At 57.9% G+C, this 18,698-nt stretch overlaps 1 protein-coding gene across 8 annotated transcripts in view; it reads left to right on the top strand.

Moving 5' to 3' along the window:
- The window catches only part of KIFC3 (kinesin family member C3), a 36,826-nt gene extending 18,858 nt beyond the window's left edge, over positions 1 to 17,968 (top strand). For all 8 annotated transcript variants that reach the window (XM_068955668.1, XM_068955670.1, XM_068955669.1 and 5 more), the window contains 19 exons: positions 559 to 704; positions 2,729 to 2,870; positions 4,959 to 5,155; positions 8,786 to 8,851; positions 9,280 to 9,420; positions 9,509 to 9,748; positions 9,997 to 10,170; positions 10,373 to 10,520; positions 10,663 to 10,793; positions 10,946 to 11,057; positions 11,276 to 11,457; positions 11,745 to 11,849; positions 12,293 to 12,423; positions 13,402 to 13,525; positions 14,298 to 14,427; positions 14,668 to 14,897; positions 15,756 to 15,890; positions 16,256 to 16,364; positions 16,482 to 17,968. In XM_068955668.1, coding sequence (XP_068811769.1) covers positions 559 to 704; positions 2,729 to 2,870; positions 4,959 to 5,155; positions 8,786 to 8,851; positions 9,280 to 9,420; positions 9,509 to 9,748; positions 9,997 to 10,170; positions 10,373 to 10,520; positions 10,663 to 10,793; positions 10,946 to 11,057; positions 11,276 to 11,457; positions 11,745 to 11,849; positions 12,293 to 12,423; positions 13,402 to 13,525; positions 14,298 to 14,427; positions 14,668 to 14,897; positions 15,756 to 15,890; positions 16,256 to 16,364; positions 16,482 to 16,507 — 2,669 coding nt within the window. In that variant the 3' untranslated portion in view covers positions 16,508 to 17,968. The remainder of the gene's footprint in view (positions 1 to 558; positions 705 to 2,728; positions 2,871 to 4,958; positions 5,156 to 8,785; positions 8,852 to 9,279; positions 9,421 to 9,508; positions 9,749 to 9,996; positions 10,171 to 10,372; positions 10,521 to 10,662; positions 10,794 to 10,945; positions 11,058 to 11,275; positions 11,458 to 11,744; positions 11,850 to 12,292; positions 12,424 to 13,401; positions 13,526 to 14,297; positions 14,428 to 14,667; positions 14,898 to 15,755; positions 15,891 to 16,255; positions 16,365 to 16,481) is intronic.
- Positions 17,969 to 18,698: the final 730 nt, after the last annotated feature.

The raw sequence follows: 18,698 nt of genomic DNA, 5'->3' as shown, positions 1-18,698 counted from the left end.
CACTCTCTAAAGACACGTGAAGGCTCCAACCTGATTTCCCATAACTAGCACGCAAGTCATAGCCAACTGGTCTTACCCCGAAGGGCTCATTTCTCTAGTTAACATTGCCAAGGATCTTAATAATACTGAGTCCTTTTATGGTGCTCATTTTCTAAATGATGGACACATCACAAGGAGCACGTGAGATGAGCTTGCCAGATCTCAGCTGCCTCAGCTCCAGAGCTGGACCTCTGTTTAGTGTTTTGCTCCGCTTCTTTCTGTACCGGGGAGGTATCGCTGGCTGAGGTCACGTGCAGAGCTCACGGACTCGCCAGCAACCTGACGCGTTTTGGGCAGCAGACGGGCAAGAGCTGCACTGCGATTTGTGATGCTCTTGTGAGCCGAGGGGAGCTTTGATACTGGCTTCACCTTACCGGTGGGGTGGCGGCCAGCCGGGGGCGGAAGAGGGACAACGGAGGTGGGTTTGCTGGGCGAGGCTGGGCCGGGCCGACGGCTGCACCCCTCCTTCGTGGCCGTCCGCAGCCAGTTCATTCAGTGGCGGTTTTTGCTCTGTCTCAGGCAGTGGGCAGGATTCACTCATCGCTGGGAGTGAGGAGGCCGCCTCTGCCCACATTCCTGTGTTGCCTGCCCTACTCCAGCATAAAATCCTAAGTGTGAGCTGGCCGGAGGCTGGAAGTCCGCACGGTCTCTACCTGACCCTCCAGGTAAGAAACGCTTGGTGCTCTGCAGAGTTAGAGCTGGGAGACCGAAAACATGCCGCGCTCTGCAGCGGGGACTGGCTGCAAGTGCGCAAGCATGGATCTTGCCAGCTGTGTGTCTGCAGGGGTGATTGCCACCTAAATTTTATACCAGATGGCTGCGCGTGGGGTGCTGCAAAGGACACCCTGCGTGCCGCTGAGCCGCGGGACTGGAGGCGGCGTGGGGCTGAGCTCCAGGACCAGCCCGCGAGAGCCCGGCTCCTCCCGGGCGTCCCGCTGCTCGGCCTTCTCTCGAGCAGCTGCCGGCTGCCGTGAGCGGCTCTCCCCTCTCTCTCGGTGGATCAGCTCGTTGCCCCCTAGGTTTCGGCGCCGCCTTTTTTGAACAGAGCTTTTCCCCTTTAAGGGCACGATTCCTTCCGGTCTCTGCTCTGATCCTTGTGGGTCTCAGTGGAGAGGGAAGCGGCGGGGGAAACAATGTGTCAGCTCTCTGGCAAGTTTTCAGGCAGGCAAAACGGACAGACCACAGTGCCATTTTTCTACGGCTTTTCTTGACTTGCATAATCAGAAGAATTCAGAGCAGGAGGGAGATAAGCAAACGCTCTGCCTCGAACCCAGGGCTGCAGATCAGCACGTTGTGCAAGGCGGGTGAAGATGGGGGACAGTGTCAGGACACCTGGGTGCTGTTTACATTGCTGTCACGGTTCATTTTGCGCTTCAGGCTAATCATTTAAATTCTGCTCCTTTGAAAGGAAGGAAAATACCTTGTTATCTCAAACTAGCTTTGAATAAGCCTTAATGAATTCCCTTCAGCAAAAGCCTTCTGGAACTTCAAATGAAGGCACCTTAGAAATGCAAGTCTCCAGTCTTGACAGCTCTCTGTGGATTGTGCTGCCTCCTCCTCCTAAATTGCACTCAGAAACATTTTGCTTGTAATGAGGATTCGCCGCTCTGTCTCCCTTTGCCGGCATGAGACATATTTCTTTGACATTGCTCGCTGGCGGAATAACGCCACCTGCTCCGAGATAAGATATAAGTAAGAAAAGGAACTTTTGACCAGGGTAGGGAGCAATTGTGCAGCCTTAGCTAATGAGTGGCTTGCCTTTCGGAAAGCATGCTGCCAGCACTTTTCTACCACAGAAAAAACAGATTTTTTTTTCCCCTCGCAAGCCAGTGAACATACAGTTATAGAACAGATGCCTGCACTTTTGACCTTCCCTGTACTCCCCTCCCTCCTTCCCGATTTCTTCTCCAGTTTTATCCGAGTTGGAAATTGTGCCCCATCTGAATGGGTGCCTCTGACTCCTGCTTTGTGGCATTAAAAGGTGCTTGGAGAGTGAAGTAGAAGTTAGCTTGCAGTGTGACCTGCCAGTGCTGAGCACCAGGAGGGCGTTTGGCTTTCACACCGGGGCTGGCGCTACATGTCTAAGGAGTCCAAAGTGCCAGGCAGCACGAGGACTTCATCTTTGACACTGTGCAGTCCAGGGGCTTTCTTTAGAGAGAATATAGACAAAAACTAAAGGATCAAGGTGATGGAAGCAGTTGTTTATGAGAAGGTCTTAAAGCAACCAGGTAAGTTTATCTTGACAAAATTACTCTGAAGGGTGGAGATAGAAGACCATCCAGCAATATTTTGCAGCGCCTAAGCAACAGGGAAAGAGAGGATCGGTAAGATTTTTTTTAAAGCCAGACATCACTGAAACTTCCTGACATTAAAATCTCCTAGAACGAGGTGAAATTGTCCTTGGAGAGTCACAGAGACCCATTGCCTGGGTCACCTGAAGCTAACTGGGACAAACGACGTGATTTGGGTCTGTGCAGGAGGGTGCAGGGAGCTGCTGCTGCTCAGCCGGGCTCAAGCAGCAGCGGGACCCTGTCAGCTTTTGTGAAGAGGGCGAAGCGGCAACGCGAGCGGAGCGCGTCTGCAGCGCGAGATGCTCAGGCTCAGCGCGCCGGGTGCCGGGCAGGCAGCAGAGCGGGGGGAGCGGTGCCGGCCGCAGTCACGCCACCCTGTGTTTCTGTCCTGGACGCAGGCCTTGCCGGAGGCGGCGTGCAAGCCCTGGGTGCCGGCGCTGCGCGACGGGGAGCAGTGGCAGGAGGAGACGCAGCGGCGCGCCCCGCCGCCGGCCCCGCAGCCCACGCCGCCAGCCCCCACGATGAACGTTGAGAAAGCAGGTAACGGGGAGAGTGGTGGCCGCGGGGCGATGCGTGCCGATCCGCGGCTTTAGGGTCCCCGGCCTGAGGCAGGAAGGCAAAAAAATCGCCCCTTGTGAAAATATTCTTGCGTAGTCCCGTGCTTGCCCACAAAACTGACAGCAGAGCTATGCTTAGATCCTGGCACTTGTTTGATTTTCTGCCCTCTCCGCTGGCTTCTGAACTCCTTTAAACATAGAGAGAACAAGTCTGGTTCATGCAAGCATGTTTTAAACCAGAAGGCACAGCTATTTGTAACCTGTGCCAAATGAAGTCTTGCAGCAAAGTCAGCTTCTTTCGTTGCAAACATTTTATATAAAGCAGGTGGCATCAGCTGTGGCAGAGCGCCAAACAGTTCCCAGCATCACCTTTTGCCTTTCAAGCCTCAGGACGGTGCCACTTCAAGTAGCCATGAATTTAATTCGGGGCAGGGGAGGCCGCTGCAATCAGGCTGTGATGCTGACGACTGGCTTTGTGGGCAGCGACTGTCTCTTCACACCACCGTGGAGCTTCGCCTCCACGTTGGAAATGAGTCAGGGCCAGCTCATTCCTCCTTGGGAATGACCGAGTAATTTAAGGATTAATTTTGTAGACTCTGATGTACGTCCAGGTAGGCTTCTGTGAGCCCCAATGACTATAATGCGCGCAGAAAACTATGTTTAAAATAATATTAGGCAGGTTATAAAGCCAGACACACAAAGATTAGGCAATATTGCTGTTCAGGGTACCAATACAATTTTAATTTGGCTTCCATTATATTTGTATGTTATGATGCAGTCTTTAATAACACGATCACATATCTTTCCACAAGCACCTGCTCATTCAGAAAAAAGGATATGGGGCTCTAGGGATGAATCAGAGTGATGTAGTAAAGGCAGTATTTATCTGAGTGAAGTGGCAGCACCATAGAAAACAAAGTATCTCGTCATGTAATTGGGCTGTGTCATAATACATACGTGCACGGCGCCCCGACTGGGGCTGCGCGGCCAACCTCTGTTTAGCCATCCCTAACTGCCAAGAACTTGACTTCCTAGCCACGTTCTTTGACATCTTGGTGTGATGTTTCTTCCTACGCTTGGAAAATGTGCAAAACAACCCTACAGCAGATGTTCTGTTTTATGGCATTAAATGCCCAGCATCTCTGCTGGCATCTGCAGATCTGCTGCGGCATCTGCTGAAGCTGCAAATGTTAGCCAGGTAGTTGTTGCCTCTAGAGCCTGTCCGGGGAGGGGAGCGGGATGCCTCGCTAGCAAGCATCGAGCTGTTTTGAGGGTGGAGGACTGATACGGGATGCAGGGCTGGTCCCCAGTAGTTCCTCCCAAGCCATTGCATTTGGGCAAGTTTGATGCAGCTGCAAAGAAGGCCTGTCACACGAAATCGTGCAGATACCTCCCATCTGAAACAGGTTCAAACACCAGCCATGCGAGGCTCTGAGCCAGCCCTCCTGTGGGCTTCGTATCATGGACCTGGGCAAGAAGCAAAGTCCCCGGGCTGAGCTGAGCCCCTCTTTCTCTTTGCTTTCCTAAACCCATAGCGTATTGCCACCCTGGCTTCTCAGGTGTTGCACCTTGGTCTGCTCCAGCTGGCTGTGGTCTGCGTGGTGGTGCTTGGGATGTGGCTCCCCACACATCGTTGGTTTCTGTTGCCTTTTCAGTCTAGAAGCGAGTTTGACGTTATGTGTACAGACCGTTCTTTAACTTGCTGATGAATCGGGATTTACTTCCACTGACCTCTGGATCCCTCAACTTTAATTCTACACAGGCTTAAACACATTTGTAGTTTTGCATGCACAGGTGGTCGGTAGTCCCGCGACATGCAGTACTTCTGCGAGGATGGTAGATAGTCCCCCAACATGCAGTACTTCTGCGAGGATGGTAGATAGTCCCTGGACAGGCAGTACTTCTGCCAGTCTTGTTTCCTGCGATCTCCATCACCACTGCAGCCTGTGTGGGGACTCTTCATTTAGCCAAAGACCCTACCTTTGTACTGGGATGCTGTTGCCCCATTGCCCCTCGAGGCAGGCTTCTCCGACCTGCTCTGCCTTTGCTTTGAACACTCTTCCCATTGCAGGTGGGAGGCTTTACAGTGGGAAACGTGCCAGCCTGCCAGGAGTGCGGCAGTTCCCGGTGATCCAGAAGATGGTCGAATCAATGGCTCACCTGCAGGAGGAGAAACTGCAGCTGCAGCAGGAGCTGCTGGCTCTGCAGGAGAAACTCTCCACCCAGGAAAACAAAGAAATCACTGTGTCTGTCCAGCTGCAAGGCCAGGTATGGCATGGGCAGGGGAAGGACGGGGCAGGGGAATAAAGAGAGGCACAGTCAAGGTTTCCAGGTATGGCTCGGTTTGAGTGTTGCATTTTGAACGTGCTTGTGTGCAATGCCAGAGGCCACACTGTTAGCAAGAGATGCATCTTAAAGGAGGTTAGGACCTGGACAGACAGCACGAAGCATCTTCTCTGCTGGCCAGCTGTAATCAGCTCAGATGTTTAATGAGAGCAGGGATCTGGGAGCTAGAATATTCGGAGCTCCTCTCGCGGCTACCCTTCTGGCTTCAGCTATCCCAGCGCTTGGCCAAGCAACGTTGTGTCTTCGTTGTAATGGTTGTAATCACCTAATTGATGTTATTGTGGCACTCCAGCAAAGCTGGCAAACGCTTACAGATCCTTGGATGTGACATGGCCTGTAAGGATTGGGCATCGCAGGCTTGGGAGAGCTGGAAGCACAGCTCTGGTGCAATTATCAGTCCTCCCCGTGCAAGAAAGACATATCTCAGGATGAGCTGGTAAAACCGACCAAACAAATTAATTTTAGCAACTTTCAAAAGTCAGGAAGTAAAAACTGAGTGCTAAAGGAGAGTGTCGCCTACTTAAGAAGAAGAAAGTGGTTAAAGGAGTGGATTGTTTCAACTGGAGGAAAAACAGAGGTTTGAGTTGGTACAAAAACCTTGCCTTGCCTTTGAGGGCAAAACCCCCTTTTCAGCCTCTCCAAGCCAAACCCCTAAACATTTAGTGTAACAATACAAACTTATCTCTCGGTGTGAGGACCTTTTTCATTACAGAGAGATTGAAATACAAGCTGCTAATAAAAACATTTGCATGTGGATGTTGTGGAAGCTATCACAGTCAGGTTTTGCTTGTTCCACTAGTGTCAGAAAGGTGGCTGTAATTGTCCGGGATTTGGCTGGTATAGTCTGCGTGACACAATTGCGAGCGCAGGCAGGATCCAGCCCTCCGTGAGCTGGTCATCGGCACGGGAGCCAGTGGCAGGCAGCAGCTTGTGGGGGCTGGTGACTCCCCAGTGCGGGGACCAAGCTCGGCCAAAACGAAGCCCGAGCCAGTGCTTCCCAGGCTTGGGGATGGCAGGGCCGCACATAGAGCCGGATCGAGCCACAAGAGAGTCCCCGTCGCCTCTGGAGAGCGGGATCCAGCCAGAGATGCCCGACGAGGTGCGGGTAGGGCCAGAGCGGCTCCTCCTCTCCCCAGCGAGGCGGCTCACCGGGAGGTGGATCAGCATCTCCCGGTGCCGCTTGCCCCAGGGAGCAGAGATGAGCCATCCTCTCCAGTGTGAATTTTCTGCTGATGCTGGACATACTGCTGGTAAACGCCTTCCCGGCGCTGTTATTTTTTGTTGCTGTTGTTTTGTTTTGTTTTTCTATTAAATGAGTGTTTGTCTGTGAACTTCTGGAAATGCCGCTTTTAAAGCGTGTATGGGGCAGTGGAGGGACATGACTGTGACTGGAAGTGTGTGAGGCGAGAGGTTCCCACCACAGCGGGCAGCCTCTTAAACGCACGTTTGCTTGCTGTATATTCAGGTTGGCGGCGTGGAGTCTTTCCTACAAAAATTCGTAGCTCTGGTCTTTTTCACTCCCCCTTCCAAATGCTATTTTAGCTTAAAGTTAACCTGCGGCAAGGAAGGCACATGAGCCACTGCAATAAGAGCTAAGCTATGGACGTGAATACTTTTATATATCTTGATAATCCATCTTACTGAGTACGGAAACTGAATTTTCCAAAACAAACCGGGAGGATAAGTTAGCTGGTGCCAGCAGGGTGACTGCTTGCTTTCCTTCTCCCGGCTTGAGCGCAGGAGCAGCATTACAGATGGCAGTTTCATAACACTCGACAAGGGAACAGCTTTGTTTTCAAGCCAGGCTCGTAGCCTTAAGTACGTAAAACTTGCCTTGTAAAACTTGCATCTGGGCCGCGTTTGCCGGTGGTGCCTCGGTGGAGCACGCCGTGCTGTGCCAAGACTGCTCGCCGTCTGCCTGCTGCTCTGGCATCTCCAAAAGGAGTGGCTTAATAACTTGGCATAATTAATTACAGCACAATGCAAGCACATTTGCATTTGTTATAAATCAGCAGTTCCTAAATTATGGTCCATGGAGCCCTGATTGTTTATAACAGGCTGGTTATGCAGATGAGGCAATATCCTGCTCCCAGTTTCTGGGGGGTGGATTTAGCTGTGTCACAGCTTCTCACAGGGCCCTGAGCCAACCCCTCTCCTCCTCCGCGCGCCGGGCTCGGGGAAGCCCCAGATTCCTGCAGCCGGAGCTGGACCGAGGGTTTGTGGGGAGAGCGAGGAGGATGCAGTCGGTGCGGGCACGGGCTTTCGGGCAGAAGGGGCCTGGAACAAGGACGGTGCCTTTGGCAAGGCATCGAAAACGTGGACAACCGCTGCAAAATAAAACCCATCGGTCCCTGTGATGCAGCTGACTTCCTCAAAGCGGTAGCTGCAGCAGTTGAGTTGAATCACTGCAGTCATGTTTTCTCCGTAGCCTCCCTGCCTCCTGCAGCAGGAAGGAAAGCAGCCGAGTTGCAAACCAAAGGCAATCTGTGCAAAAAAATATGAGATTGCTAAAGTCTGCCCGGTTTTGTGAGGAGGGCAGGCCTGTCTGGGTGATGGGCAGATGTTCTGTATGGAGTGGTGGCGCAGCTGGGAGCGTCCTCCCATGACGCTTTGACTTCTTGAAGAGTTTCTGCTCCCCCTCTTTCTTTGAGGGCAACTTTCCTAGAAAGAAAAAGCAACAATAAAAGAGAAGGCAAAGTAAAGCTCTATTGCAAGGGCAGGATGAGGTGCTTCTGGCTCTTTAAACACAATTGTGGACAGGTCTCTTTTCTTCCTCTAGAGAAGATGTTATTTCTTTAATAATGGCTTCTGCTAATACTCAGTGTGGACAGATTATACCTGTGGTATAACTGAGAAGTAGGCCTTTCATTAACACTTGTTTTAATCTGCTCCTGTGAATCAGGCTCTCATAGTGAGGTGGAAAATTAAGGTGTAATGAAGGTGTGATCCAGCCTATTTGGAGGAGAAACCTTTCACAGAATCGTTGAGGTTGGATGGGACCTCTGGAGATCATCTAGTCCAACCTCCCTGTTCAAGCAGGGTCACCTAGAGCACATTGCCCAGGATCACATCCAGACGGGTTTTGAATATCTCCAGCGAAGGAGACTCCACTACCTCTCTGGGCAACCTGTTCCAATGCTCTGTCACCCTCACAGTGAAGAAGTTTTTTCTCAGGTTCAGAGAACCTTTCTTGGGGGGAACTTTCTTGGGGGAACCAGAGCGAAACTGGGCAGAGCAAGGTCGAGTGTTGGCGAAGGGATGGAGGGAGAGGAGTTCTCCACGGTGTGATTTGGTGTTCCGGTGAGACCTGTGCAGGGAGCACTGGAGGCCGCCTCTGCGGCGCTTCAAATCGGAGGGAATAAATCCCTGAGGGAAATGACTCTCTGCTGCTCCATGGTCGTGGAATGGGATGATTTTCTTTTTTTTTCCCTTGGGGTCTTTTCCTCAGAGTGACTTTTCTCACCCCGCGGGCTGCCTGGAGGCTGCAGCATCGGGCCGTTGGTGGCCGGAGCTGGTGGCATGCCCACTGGCTAACCTTGTCTCTGTTGCCAGGTTGACGATTTGAAGGCGAATCTCCTGGATCAAGCTGAGGAAATCAGCAGGCTCCGCTCGGAGCTGGTGAGTTCTTTGACGTTGATCCTTTCCCCTGCGGGTGGCCGTTGCTGTCTGGGTTGGAGCAGGGGGGTCCTGGCGTTCAACACGGGAGCAGGGGTTGTTCAGCAGGATGACGTGGCTTAGCAGCACCAGCATGAGACCGGGAATATTCCTGGAGCTGCAGCTTCGATGCCGTTGCCATTTAACCCAGCCACGAGAGAGGAGTGGAGGTCCATTGCTTTCTGTGGGAATTTCTTTGCAACGCAACCAGCGGCCCTGGGGCGTTTCTTCAGAGCGGTGCCTTTTCCCGAAGATCCCTGACCTGATGCCCTCCTCCGCGAAACATGCTCTCTACCTTAACACTTCTGGAGCTGAAGGCTCCGGCTCCCCACAGAAGGGGCCGAGGCGTGATTTTATCCCCCCGCCGCCACCACCGTCCTTTGCACTCGCAGGGCGGCACGGACTTGGAGAAGCACCGTGATCTGCTGGCGGCGGAGAACGAGCGCTTGCGGCAGGAGATGAAAGCCTGCGAGGGTGAGCTGCGGGCGCTGCGGCAGCAGCAGGCTCAGTGCCTGGCCTGCGAGCACGTCCAGGTGAGTCACCCAGCAGCGCAGCGGTGACGGGAGCCCAGCGCCTCACGAGGTAATGGTGCCCTCGACTCTGCGGTTTTTGGCCCCGCAGGAGAACGGTAGGTTGCAGGAGAGGCTCGCCCAGCTGCAGCGGGAGGTGGAGGAGGCGCGGGCCAAGCTTTCCGAGCTGGACCTCGAGGTGCAGCAGAAGACGAACCGCCTGGCTGAGGTGGAGTTGCGGCTGAAGGACTCCCTCGCTGAGAAAGCCGAGGAGGAGGAGCGGCTCAGCCGGCGGCTGCGGGACAGCCAGGAGACCATTGCCAGCCTCAAGTCCCAGCCCCAGCAGATCAAGGTGAGCTCTGCAGGACGGCACACTCAGCATCCTGCCGCCCTAGGAAGTCGTTCTTCCCCACCAGCGGGGCTCTCTCATTTGGGCATGTCCTCTTCTGGCCACCAGGGATGCGCAAGAAGAGCTGGGAGCTGGGCATCGTGATGCTGCTGGCTGGGTGATATGGTTGGCCCCATATCGGGGCCATATCTTTGTGAATTAACTCCGCCAGGTCAATCCTGACATTTCATGTCCGGGCCATTTTCCCGCAGTACATCATCAAAACAGTGGAAGTGGAGTCGTCCAAGGCGAAGCAGGCGCTATGCGAGACCCAGTCCAGAAACCAGTACCTGCAGGAGCAGGTGGGAATGCAGAGGCAGGTGCTGAAGGAGATGGAGCAGCAGCTGCAGAGCTCACAGAAGACAGCCGCGCAGCTCCGAGCGCAGGTACTCGGGGTGTTGCGGGAGCCAGGCAGCCCCCGAGCTCGCGAGGCACACGTCGGAAAGGATTTGCATGCATCCCCTCGCTCTTCCCTGCTAGAGCTGCATTCAGTGCGCATTCCCCTTGGCCAGCCGGATGCCCGAGTGCAGCTGTGCTGGGCCAAGCAGGGTGGTAGTGGTGTTACCGCCTGCCTGCTCCCCTCGCCAGATCGTAATGTATGAGGCCGAGCTGGAGCGGGCGCACGGGCAGATGCTGGAGGAAATGCAAGCCATGGAGGATGAGAAGAACCGAGCTATTGAAGAGGCATTTTCCCGCGCTCAAGTGGAGATGAAAGCGGTGCACGAGAACCTGGCGGGTGAGGAGGGCAGCGGATCCATGTGCAGCGGGGCTTGCAACCGGCTCTGTATCACCTGGCTGGGTGGGAAGTGCCCTGGCTTAGGGGCTGGGATCTCCCCAGCCTCTACTCAGCATGGGTGACGCATGTCTTGTGTTTGCAGGGGTTCGGACGAACCTGCTCACGCTGCAGCCAGCGCTCCGCACCCTCACCAACGACTACAACAGCTTGAAGCGGCAGGTCCGCGACTTTCCCCTGCTCCTCCAGGAGACCCTGCGGAGTGCCAGGTCGGAGGTAAGGACCCGTGGATGCACCCCAGGCAGTATGGAGGAGCCGGAGGCAACGTCGTCCCCTATTTCCACCTCTGTGGGAGGATGGAGCGGTCTGGAGATGGGAGGGCTGGGATGGCCATGCTGGGGGTGGTGACTGTCTCCCCTCTCACTCAGATCGGACAAGCCATCGAGGAGGTGAACAGCACCAACCAGGAGCTCCTGAGGAAGTACCGCAGGGAGCTGCAGCTCCGCAAGAAGTGTCACAATGAGCTAGTGCGGCTGAAAGGTGTGTGGGAGACACCAGCAGCCCCTCGTTGGTTGTCTCTGGACGTGTGTGGCCTGGCTGCGTGTCTCTGGGAGTCTGGGGCTGTGGTGCGGCAAGATGGTCGAGCAGGTTATGTTAAGCCCATGTGGTGCTTGACGATGCCTGTGGCGGCAGCAGGATTATCTAGAGGCGAGAAGATGGACCAGGGGTCTGAGTTGGTTTCTGCTTTCCTCCTAAAGGCAATATCCGTGTGTTTGGGCGAGTCCGGCCCATAACGAAGGAGGATGGGGAAGGTGCGGAAGCAGCCAATGCAGTGACGTTCGACCCAGACGATGACGCTGTGCTGCACCTAATGCACAAAGGGAAGCATGTGTCGTTTGAGCTGGACAAGGTCTTTCCCCCGCAAGCAACCCAGGAGGATGTAAGTACAGCTATGTCCACCCCTGCAGTGCTGCCGTAGCCTCATGAAGATGCTGCTTGCTAAGACAAATTATCTCTTTGGGTCATGGACTGGTTGGGGCGGGATGGAAGTGATGGTATTGTCCTCCAAAGGGACAGTAATTGGGCAAAAGCTACCCTGGGGGGTGAGCAAGCACGTGTTTTGCCGTCGCCTTGCAGGGGCACAGGGCTCCTTGATGCCGCAGCTCACGGGGCTGCAGCGCAAAAGGCATGGGGAAATCCTTTGTGACGCTCCCCTGTCCTCAACAGGTATTTCAAGAGGTTCAGGCCCTGGTCACCTCCTGCATCGATGGCTACAATGTCTGCATATTTGCCTACGGGCAGACGGGGGCCGGCAAAACGTACACAATGGAGGTAAATCTGCCAGCTTTGCTTCCCTCTTCTTCCTGGGTTTTCTGTCCTGCGCTGCCTGCTGCATCCCACGTCACGGCACCATCGCTCCTCCAGGCGGGTGGTCCTGCTGATGGAGCAGCCTCTGTGTGAATAAGTGACAGTCTCAAGGGACCGCTTGCAAGCTCTCCCCTTGCTCCGAGGACCTGAGAGTGAGAGTGGCCAAGCGCTATTTGTGCCTCGGGTGGTGTTTGCTGGCAGTGTGTGATTTGGTGCAGAACGCATGCAGGTAGAAACTCAAAGCAGTTTGTTGCTGCAGTCCCACGGGCTTCGCTGCCAGCACCAGGGACGTACCACCGAGCCACAGGCACCTGGCTTGGGATTTGCTTTTGCTTGGCTGTCATCCGTGCCGAAAAAAGGCAAGAGGGCTTTTTTTATTTAATACCCTTCTCTCTCTAATTCATTAGGGAACGCGTGCAAACCCAGGGATCAACCAGCGGGCCCTGCAGCTACTCTTTGCCGAGGTGCGGAGCAAGGCGGCTGACTGGGACTACGCCATCACTGTCAGCGTGGCTGAGATTTACAACGAGGCGCTCAGGTAGCAGCTGGGGAGCTGGGCAGCTGCAAACCCAGCAAGCTCGAAGGCCGAGGGGCTGCAGAGCTGATGGGGTGTTTTGGGCAAGGAGAGCCCGCTTTGTGAAGGGGTGGCTGCTCCTGCACCTTTGTGAGGCCCTTGGCCCTGCCAGCTGTTCCTTGGCCGTACATCTTGTTCCCAGCGCTTGGGGCCGTGGATTTGGCCGTGTAAGGATTTTTTTCTTCCGCTGCGAGCCGCCCTTTCCAAGCGCTCGGCTGGGATTGCTCCCAACCCCCCGTTCCTTGGCTACCGTCTACTTATATAGCCGCTCTGCCCTGCCAAGGCCGTTGGAACAGCAACTGCGGTCGCTCCTGCGCCTGCCGGCGCCCCAGCTCCTGCCCCTTTTTCCTCTAACGGCTTTGAAACCCCGGCAGCAGTTTAACAGGCAGGGGATCCGCCTTCCTGCGCTGCATTGGGCTCGCTGGCTGTTATATTTAGAAACCGTAAATTAGATGCTCAGGGAATGAGAAACATTTTCCTTTCCTGCCCGCTTCTCCACCCGGATGGAGGTGCCGAGGGAAGAAACTCCGGGCAGCAGGAGATAATGCAGCCACCCACGGGCGCCGGGTGGGGGAAAACGTCGTGTCTTGGGGAGGGATGATAATGAAAGAATAAAAAAAGGCGAGTGCAGCCTGGCTCAGGTGGGAGCAGGTGCCGGGGGCTGCACATCTGCTCTGCAGTAACGCGTCTCACAGCCGGCAGAAAATTGAAAGAGCCGAGCACTATAAATAGGTTAGGGAACTGCCTGGGAGGAAATGGCTCCTCTTGCAAGCCGCAGAGCGAGGAGGTCCCAGCGGGGCTGGCTGCCTCCGAGCCAGCCAAGCGCGCGGGGGAGCAGCCGCTGGGGCTGCGCAGGGATGGGGGAGGCTGTCTGGGGCCGCATGGGGTGGCAGCGCCGCCCCCATGGGGGCTGTGGGAGGCTCAGGGGTCCCCTCTCCCCAGGGACTTGCTGGGGAAGGAGCCTCAGGAGAAGCTGGAGATCAAGCTGTGCCCGGACGGCAGCGGGCAGCTCTACGTGCCCGGGCTGACCGAGTTCAGGGTGCAGAGCGTGGAAGACATCAACAAGGTGAGACCAGCCAGTGGGTCCTGCTGGCAGGCTGGCCGGCAGGGGAAGGCAGCATTAAAACTCGTGGGTAGGAAAACAGAGGAAGGGAGAGGGACAGCTCGGCACCTCCAGGCTTGCAAAGGGAATTGGGCACAGGGTAAAGCCATCCCAAAGCCACTCGGGCAGCGGTAGCCCCAGCCAGGGAGGCTGAGATGCTAAAATCGCCGCACCGCAGCACGCGGCAGTGGGCTGCCTTTCTCCATTTACGGGTGACTGCTCTTTCCTGACCCACAAAAATAACCGGAGGAGATGGCAGGTCTGCTGGGCAGAGAGCAATGGGAGTTGCTGGGCCCTGCCACAGCAGGAGCATTTGTGAAGTGCTGGGGAGCAACGGAGACCAAAATAGGGCCCTGGGTGTAGTGTGACAAGCTCTGTGCTGCGCGATGAGCTTGGAAGGCAACGACTCTGTGAGCCCCCAAGGGTTTAAAAATAAAAAGTTTGGGGCCTGGGTGGCTCTCAGGGGATTAGCAGGATACCAGACTTCCCTGCTTTGCATTCGCTTCACCCTGACTAGCGTTCGCCATCTGATTCCCATACGTCGCCTAGCCTGAGACCTGACAGCTCTCATCACCCTGGTGGGCGGCAGCACGCCCTCCGAGGCGTGAGCACCTTGCAGGGGGCTGGAGGCCAGCTTATTTCCCCGGGCTGGCAGGTCCCGTGCGGCAGGCGTGGGCTGCGGGCCGGGAAGGGCTAGGGCGGACGCGGGGACTCAGCGCCTCGGCCTCCCTCACAGGTCTTCGAGTTCGGCCACGTCAACCGGGCGACAGAGTGCACCAACCTCAATGAGCACAGCTCCCGCTCCCACGCGCTCCTCATCGTCACCGTCCGCGGGCTCGACCGCAGCACAGGGCTGCGCACCACAGGTGGGTGCCTCGCGCGAGCCCCTGGCTGGGGCATCGGGGCTGCGCGCTGCCAGCTCATGAGACGCTCCTGGTCCGGCACGTCCTCGCAGCCCAGCTTTTTGCACAGGTCGGGTTTGGTCCTTGCCACCTGATCCTGGCACCATTAGCACCCTGGAGGGGTCGGACCCGCGGTGGTAGCAGGTTGCGGCCCTGACGCGTACCCGGGTGGGGGGGGATTTTTTTTTGGGTCTCTGCCCCCAGGGAAGCTGAACTTGGTGGACCTGGCCGGATCGGAGCGGGTGGGGAGGTCGGGCGCGGAGGGGAGCCGGCTCCGCGAGGCACAGTACATCAACAAGTCGCTGTCGGCGCTGGGTGACGTGATCTACGCCCTGCGCTCCCGGCAGGGCCACGTGCCCTTCCGCAACTCCAAGCTGACCTACTTGCTCCAGGACTCCCTCAGCGGAGACAGCAAAACGCTCATGGTGGTGCAGGTAGGGGCAGTGGGCGCCTGACCCCCGCTGAAAACTCCCATTTGGCTCCCGCAAGGGTGATGGGAGCGAAGGTTGGGAACAAAATGCGCTCGCTAAAGTGAGGGGGTCCCCTGCGTAGCGCCCAGGGAGGGCAGCGCCGTTCCCAGGTGCGTGCTTTGTGGAGAAAAAAGTGCTCGCAGCGTGGCAGATGCCCGTGTGGCTGCAGAAGCCAGCTGACTTGGGCGATTTTCTTCAGCGCGACGAGTGATCAAGCGCAGCGGGTGCTGATGTAGCACCAGTCCTCACTCCCGCTGGCAGCAGAAGCTCGGCCGGGGACCAAGGGCCACCGGCTGTCCCCAGGGGCTGTCCTGCACTGGTGTCAATCGGACCGTCTCGAGATGGCGCCCCACTCATCTCCGTGTCCTATGGACATGGCGTCCTTGCGCGGAGCAGACTCCTGTCCCCTCCCGTGTCCGGGCGGTTTTAGGCTCATGCAGCTTCTCCGTCCTCTGCCCTCCAGGAATTCGCCCTAAATCCCCCGAATGCCTGTGTCTGCCCTTCTCCCTTTGCGGGGAGGCACTGAACTGTTGCCACCTGCTGTGGCTTTTTTCAGCTTCCCTTTTCCTGGACAAATATGCCCCCTGTAACCAACAGGGGGGTGGGGGGGTGGTTACAAGGGACATTTGACGTGGATGATGAACTCCAGGCAAATGGACGGTGCTATGCTGGGAGAGGCGGGTTAATAATAGCGGCTTGGTGGCCCCAAAGCGGCGCGCTGGCCGCAGCCAAGAGCTGGGGACAGCTGAGTGCTGCCAGGGAGCGGGGCTCCCAGGGTGGCCCGCTGGGTGACCCGTGCCACCCGTTTCCGTGCGGCCGCAGGTCTCGCCAGCCGAGAAGAACACCAGCGAGACGCTCTGCTCCCTCAAGTTCGCCGAGAGGGTTCGCTCCGTGGAGCTGGGCCCCGTGTCCCGCAAGGCAGAGCTGGCGACCTGGCCCAGCCAGGAGCAGCTGGAGGTAACCGGGCTGCTGTCGCGCTCCCTCTTGCTGCCGGGGTGTTTTGTGCCCCCGTTTCTCTGCAACGCCCGTTCCTTGGGGGCGGTTAGCGCCTCTTCCTGTGGGTGCATCGCCATGGGGTGCCTTGGGGGGCACCTGGCTTGGCGCTGTGCCCCCGGTGGCGCAGTCCTGCTCTGCTGCCCCTCCAGCCCGCATGCCCGGCCTGGTGCGGGGCGTTCAGCCCCTTCCACCCCTGTCTTGTGGCAGGCCCCATGGCGGAGCCCTCCCTGTCCCCCTGCATGCTGGTGCCCCGGTGCCGCTGGCAGCGGGGAGCGCTGTCCCTGGCGCCCCGGCCGACCGGCCGCCCTGCCCTGCCCTCTCCGCAGAGCGACCCGCCGGGGGCCGCGCCGCCCGCCAGCCGGGGCCACTCGTCGCCCAGCCCGGGGCCGCCCGCCGGCCGCGCCGCCTCCATCCGCAGGAAGCTCCAGACGGCAGGTGGGCAGCAGCACTGGCGGAGGGCCGCGCTTCGGCGGGCGCTCGGCGGCGCCGGGCGCTCGGCAGCCAGCGGCGGGCGCCCCTGCCGCGGCCTAACCCTGCTGGGTCTCCTTGCAGGGAAGCTGAGGCCGGTGCCCGTGTGATGGCGCGCTGGCTCCGGGTGCCAGACCCCGGCCAGGACCCGAGCGCTCGCGGCCCTGCGGCCAGCCAGCCGCCCTTTGAAAGGCGGGAAGGCTTCGGCGCTGTCCCCGCTCCCCAGCTGCCGCGTCCCGGCCCCCGAGAGCCGCAGGTGCCGGCAGCCCGCTGTGGGGGCCGCTCACCCGTGGGTTTCCTCGAGGGGCCGGGGCCTCCCGGCCGGACGCCAGCCTCAGGCCAGGCCGCTGCGGCCGGGGCCGGGGGGGTGAGGCTGAGCCCCCCGCCACCGCCGGCCCCCGACGCCGCGGTTCCCGGCGGCAGCCCCTGGCCCGGCCCGAGGCGCTCCCGGCCCGGCGGAGGGGGAGCGGGTGGAGGTGGCGCTGCTTTCGCTCCCCAGCCCGCCGGCTCCGAGCGGGAAGGCCAGCGCGGCCGGCCCGGCCCCTCCGCCTGGACCCGATGAGGCCGGTGTCCCCCGCCGGAGCGGCGGCGGCCGCAGCAATGGGTGGAGTCATCCGCCTCGAGCCCGGCCACGGCGCTTGCGAGGCAAGACGAGGCACGAAGGCAGCCTGCTGCGCCCGCGCGTCCCGCCTGCCCCAGCCGCGCAGCCGGGGCCGCAGCGAGGAGCGGGAAGAGCCAGCGGGGCGCGGCGGCCGAAGCGCACGGGCTCGCTGTGTCCCGCTCCGCTGGGAGCCCCCGGGCCGCCAGCGGGGGCCGAGCTGGCGGCACCTTCCCCAAAGGCCGGGTCCTGGCGCGCCGAGCGCTGCGGTGCCGCTCAAGGGCACGTTTTATCCGTTTGAAGTCAAGGGTCTGCGTGGGTCCTTTCCCTGCGGGTTTCTCCGACCCGCTGCGGTTGCATGAGGGCGGCCTTGGGGGCCGCGCGCGAGCCCAGCTGCCCTCGGCGTGGGTGCGCGCATCGCCCCGCGGCCGCCAGCGCGAGCGCGCCCGCCCAACGCAGGCGGCGGGCGCCGGTCCCGGCAGGCTCAGATGAAGCTACTGTAAAGTTATTTAAGAGTTGTCTTGTCGAGCGAGATCACGGTGTGGTCGAGATGAGAGTGTTTGACGTATTTATACCCTGTTTACATGGTCTCCAAATGGCGTGGGGGGGGGGGGGGGGAGAAATCCTCCAGCCCAAACTCCTGTTGGCTTATCTATACTGAAGGCTGGATGGCGGCTGAGGGTGGGATGGGTGAAGGAGACAGCGTGTGCCCCCAGTCCGCCTCCTGGGGCGCCTGTCCGCATTGCCAAGGGCCTTCGGTTGCGCTTCCTCATACGACAACTAACTGACCAAGTGCGCTGAGGCCTCCTTCCCCCCACCACCCTCTCTCGCGTTACTCTTCAGCAACGTACTCTATTTAAAACTAAGGAAAACTAAATCTAGCCTTTTGTAAGATTAGATGTTTCTATGTATTTTAATAAAAATAAAAGCCTGTTTTGTAACAAAACTTATTTTAAATAAACTGTTGAAGCCAGTTCTCGTGCACTGCTGTTAGTCTGCTCCTCGAGGGCTGCTGCTGCTGCCTGCAGCATGCCCTCCCCCCCCCCCCCCCCCCCCGGCCCTGGCTCCTTTCCTGGCTTGCTAGAAAGCATCCATTTAAAAAAAAAAAACACACACACACAAAAAAACCCCCCACTATCCTCTTGCAGCTGCTTGCTGGCAGCAGAGATGGTTTTTGCCCCCCCCCCCCCCCCCCGGCGCTTTGTAAGCTGGCGGATGAGCTTGCCAAAAGGGGTAGCCTCCTCTCCCAGGGAGGTGACTCTGCAGCATGCACAGAGATGCTTTTTTGCCTCCACTGCTGCACAGAGTTAGACTCCTACTGCACTCATCTGCCAGACCTGCTCCAGTGCTTACTGCCCAAGTTCCCAGCTGAGACTACTCTGGCTAGCATTTACATCCCTGCTTAGCCTGCCTTTTCACACTTTCCCGCTGCGTCAGGATTTGTTACTGCAGCTTCTTGCTCCCTATTGTGTTTTCCTGGTTCTGTGCGTGATCACCAGCTGGAGGCGGGAGGTTTTCGGAGCCTTTTCACACCAGCCATGGAAATATCTCCAGAACGCCCCCGGGGTTAAGTAGCAAGCAGCTACAGGCTGGCAGGCAGCCAGCACGCTCTCCGTGCCTTCCTTGGTGCTCGCTGAGCAGCCAGCTCCTTCAGCCTAGCTCAGCTTTTCTTGAGATTGCCTCCTGCCAGGGTCTCTTGCTGC

Source organism: Struthio camelus, chromosome 10 (genome assembly GCF_040807025.1).
Source record: "Struthio camelus isolate bStrCam1 chromosome 10, bStrCam1.hap1, whole genome shotgun sequence".
In the NCBI taxonomy this organism is placed as follows: domain Eukaryota; kingdom Metazoa; phylum Chordata; class Aves; order Struthioniformes; family Struthionidae; genus Struthio; species Struthio camelus.
The sequence above is the reverse complement of the archived record's forward strand: the minus strand, read 5'-3'. Positions and strand labels throughout refer to the sequence as shown.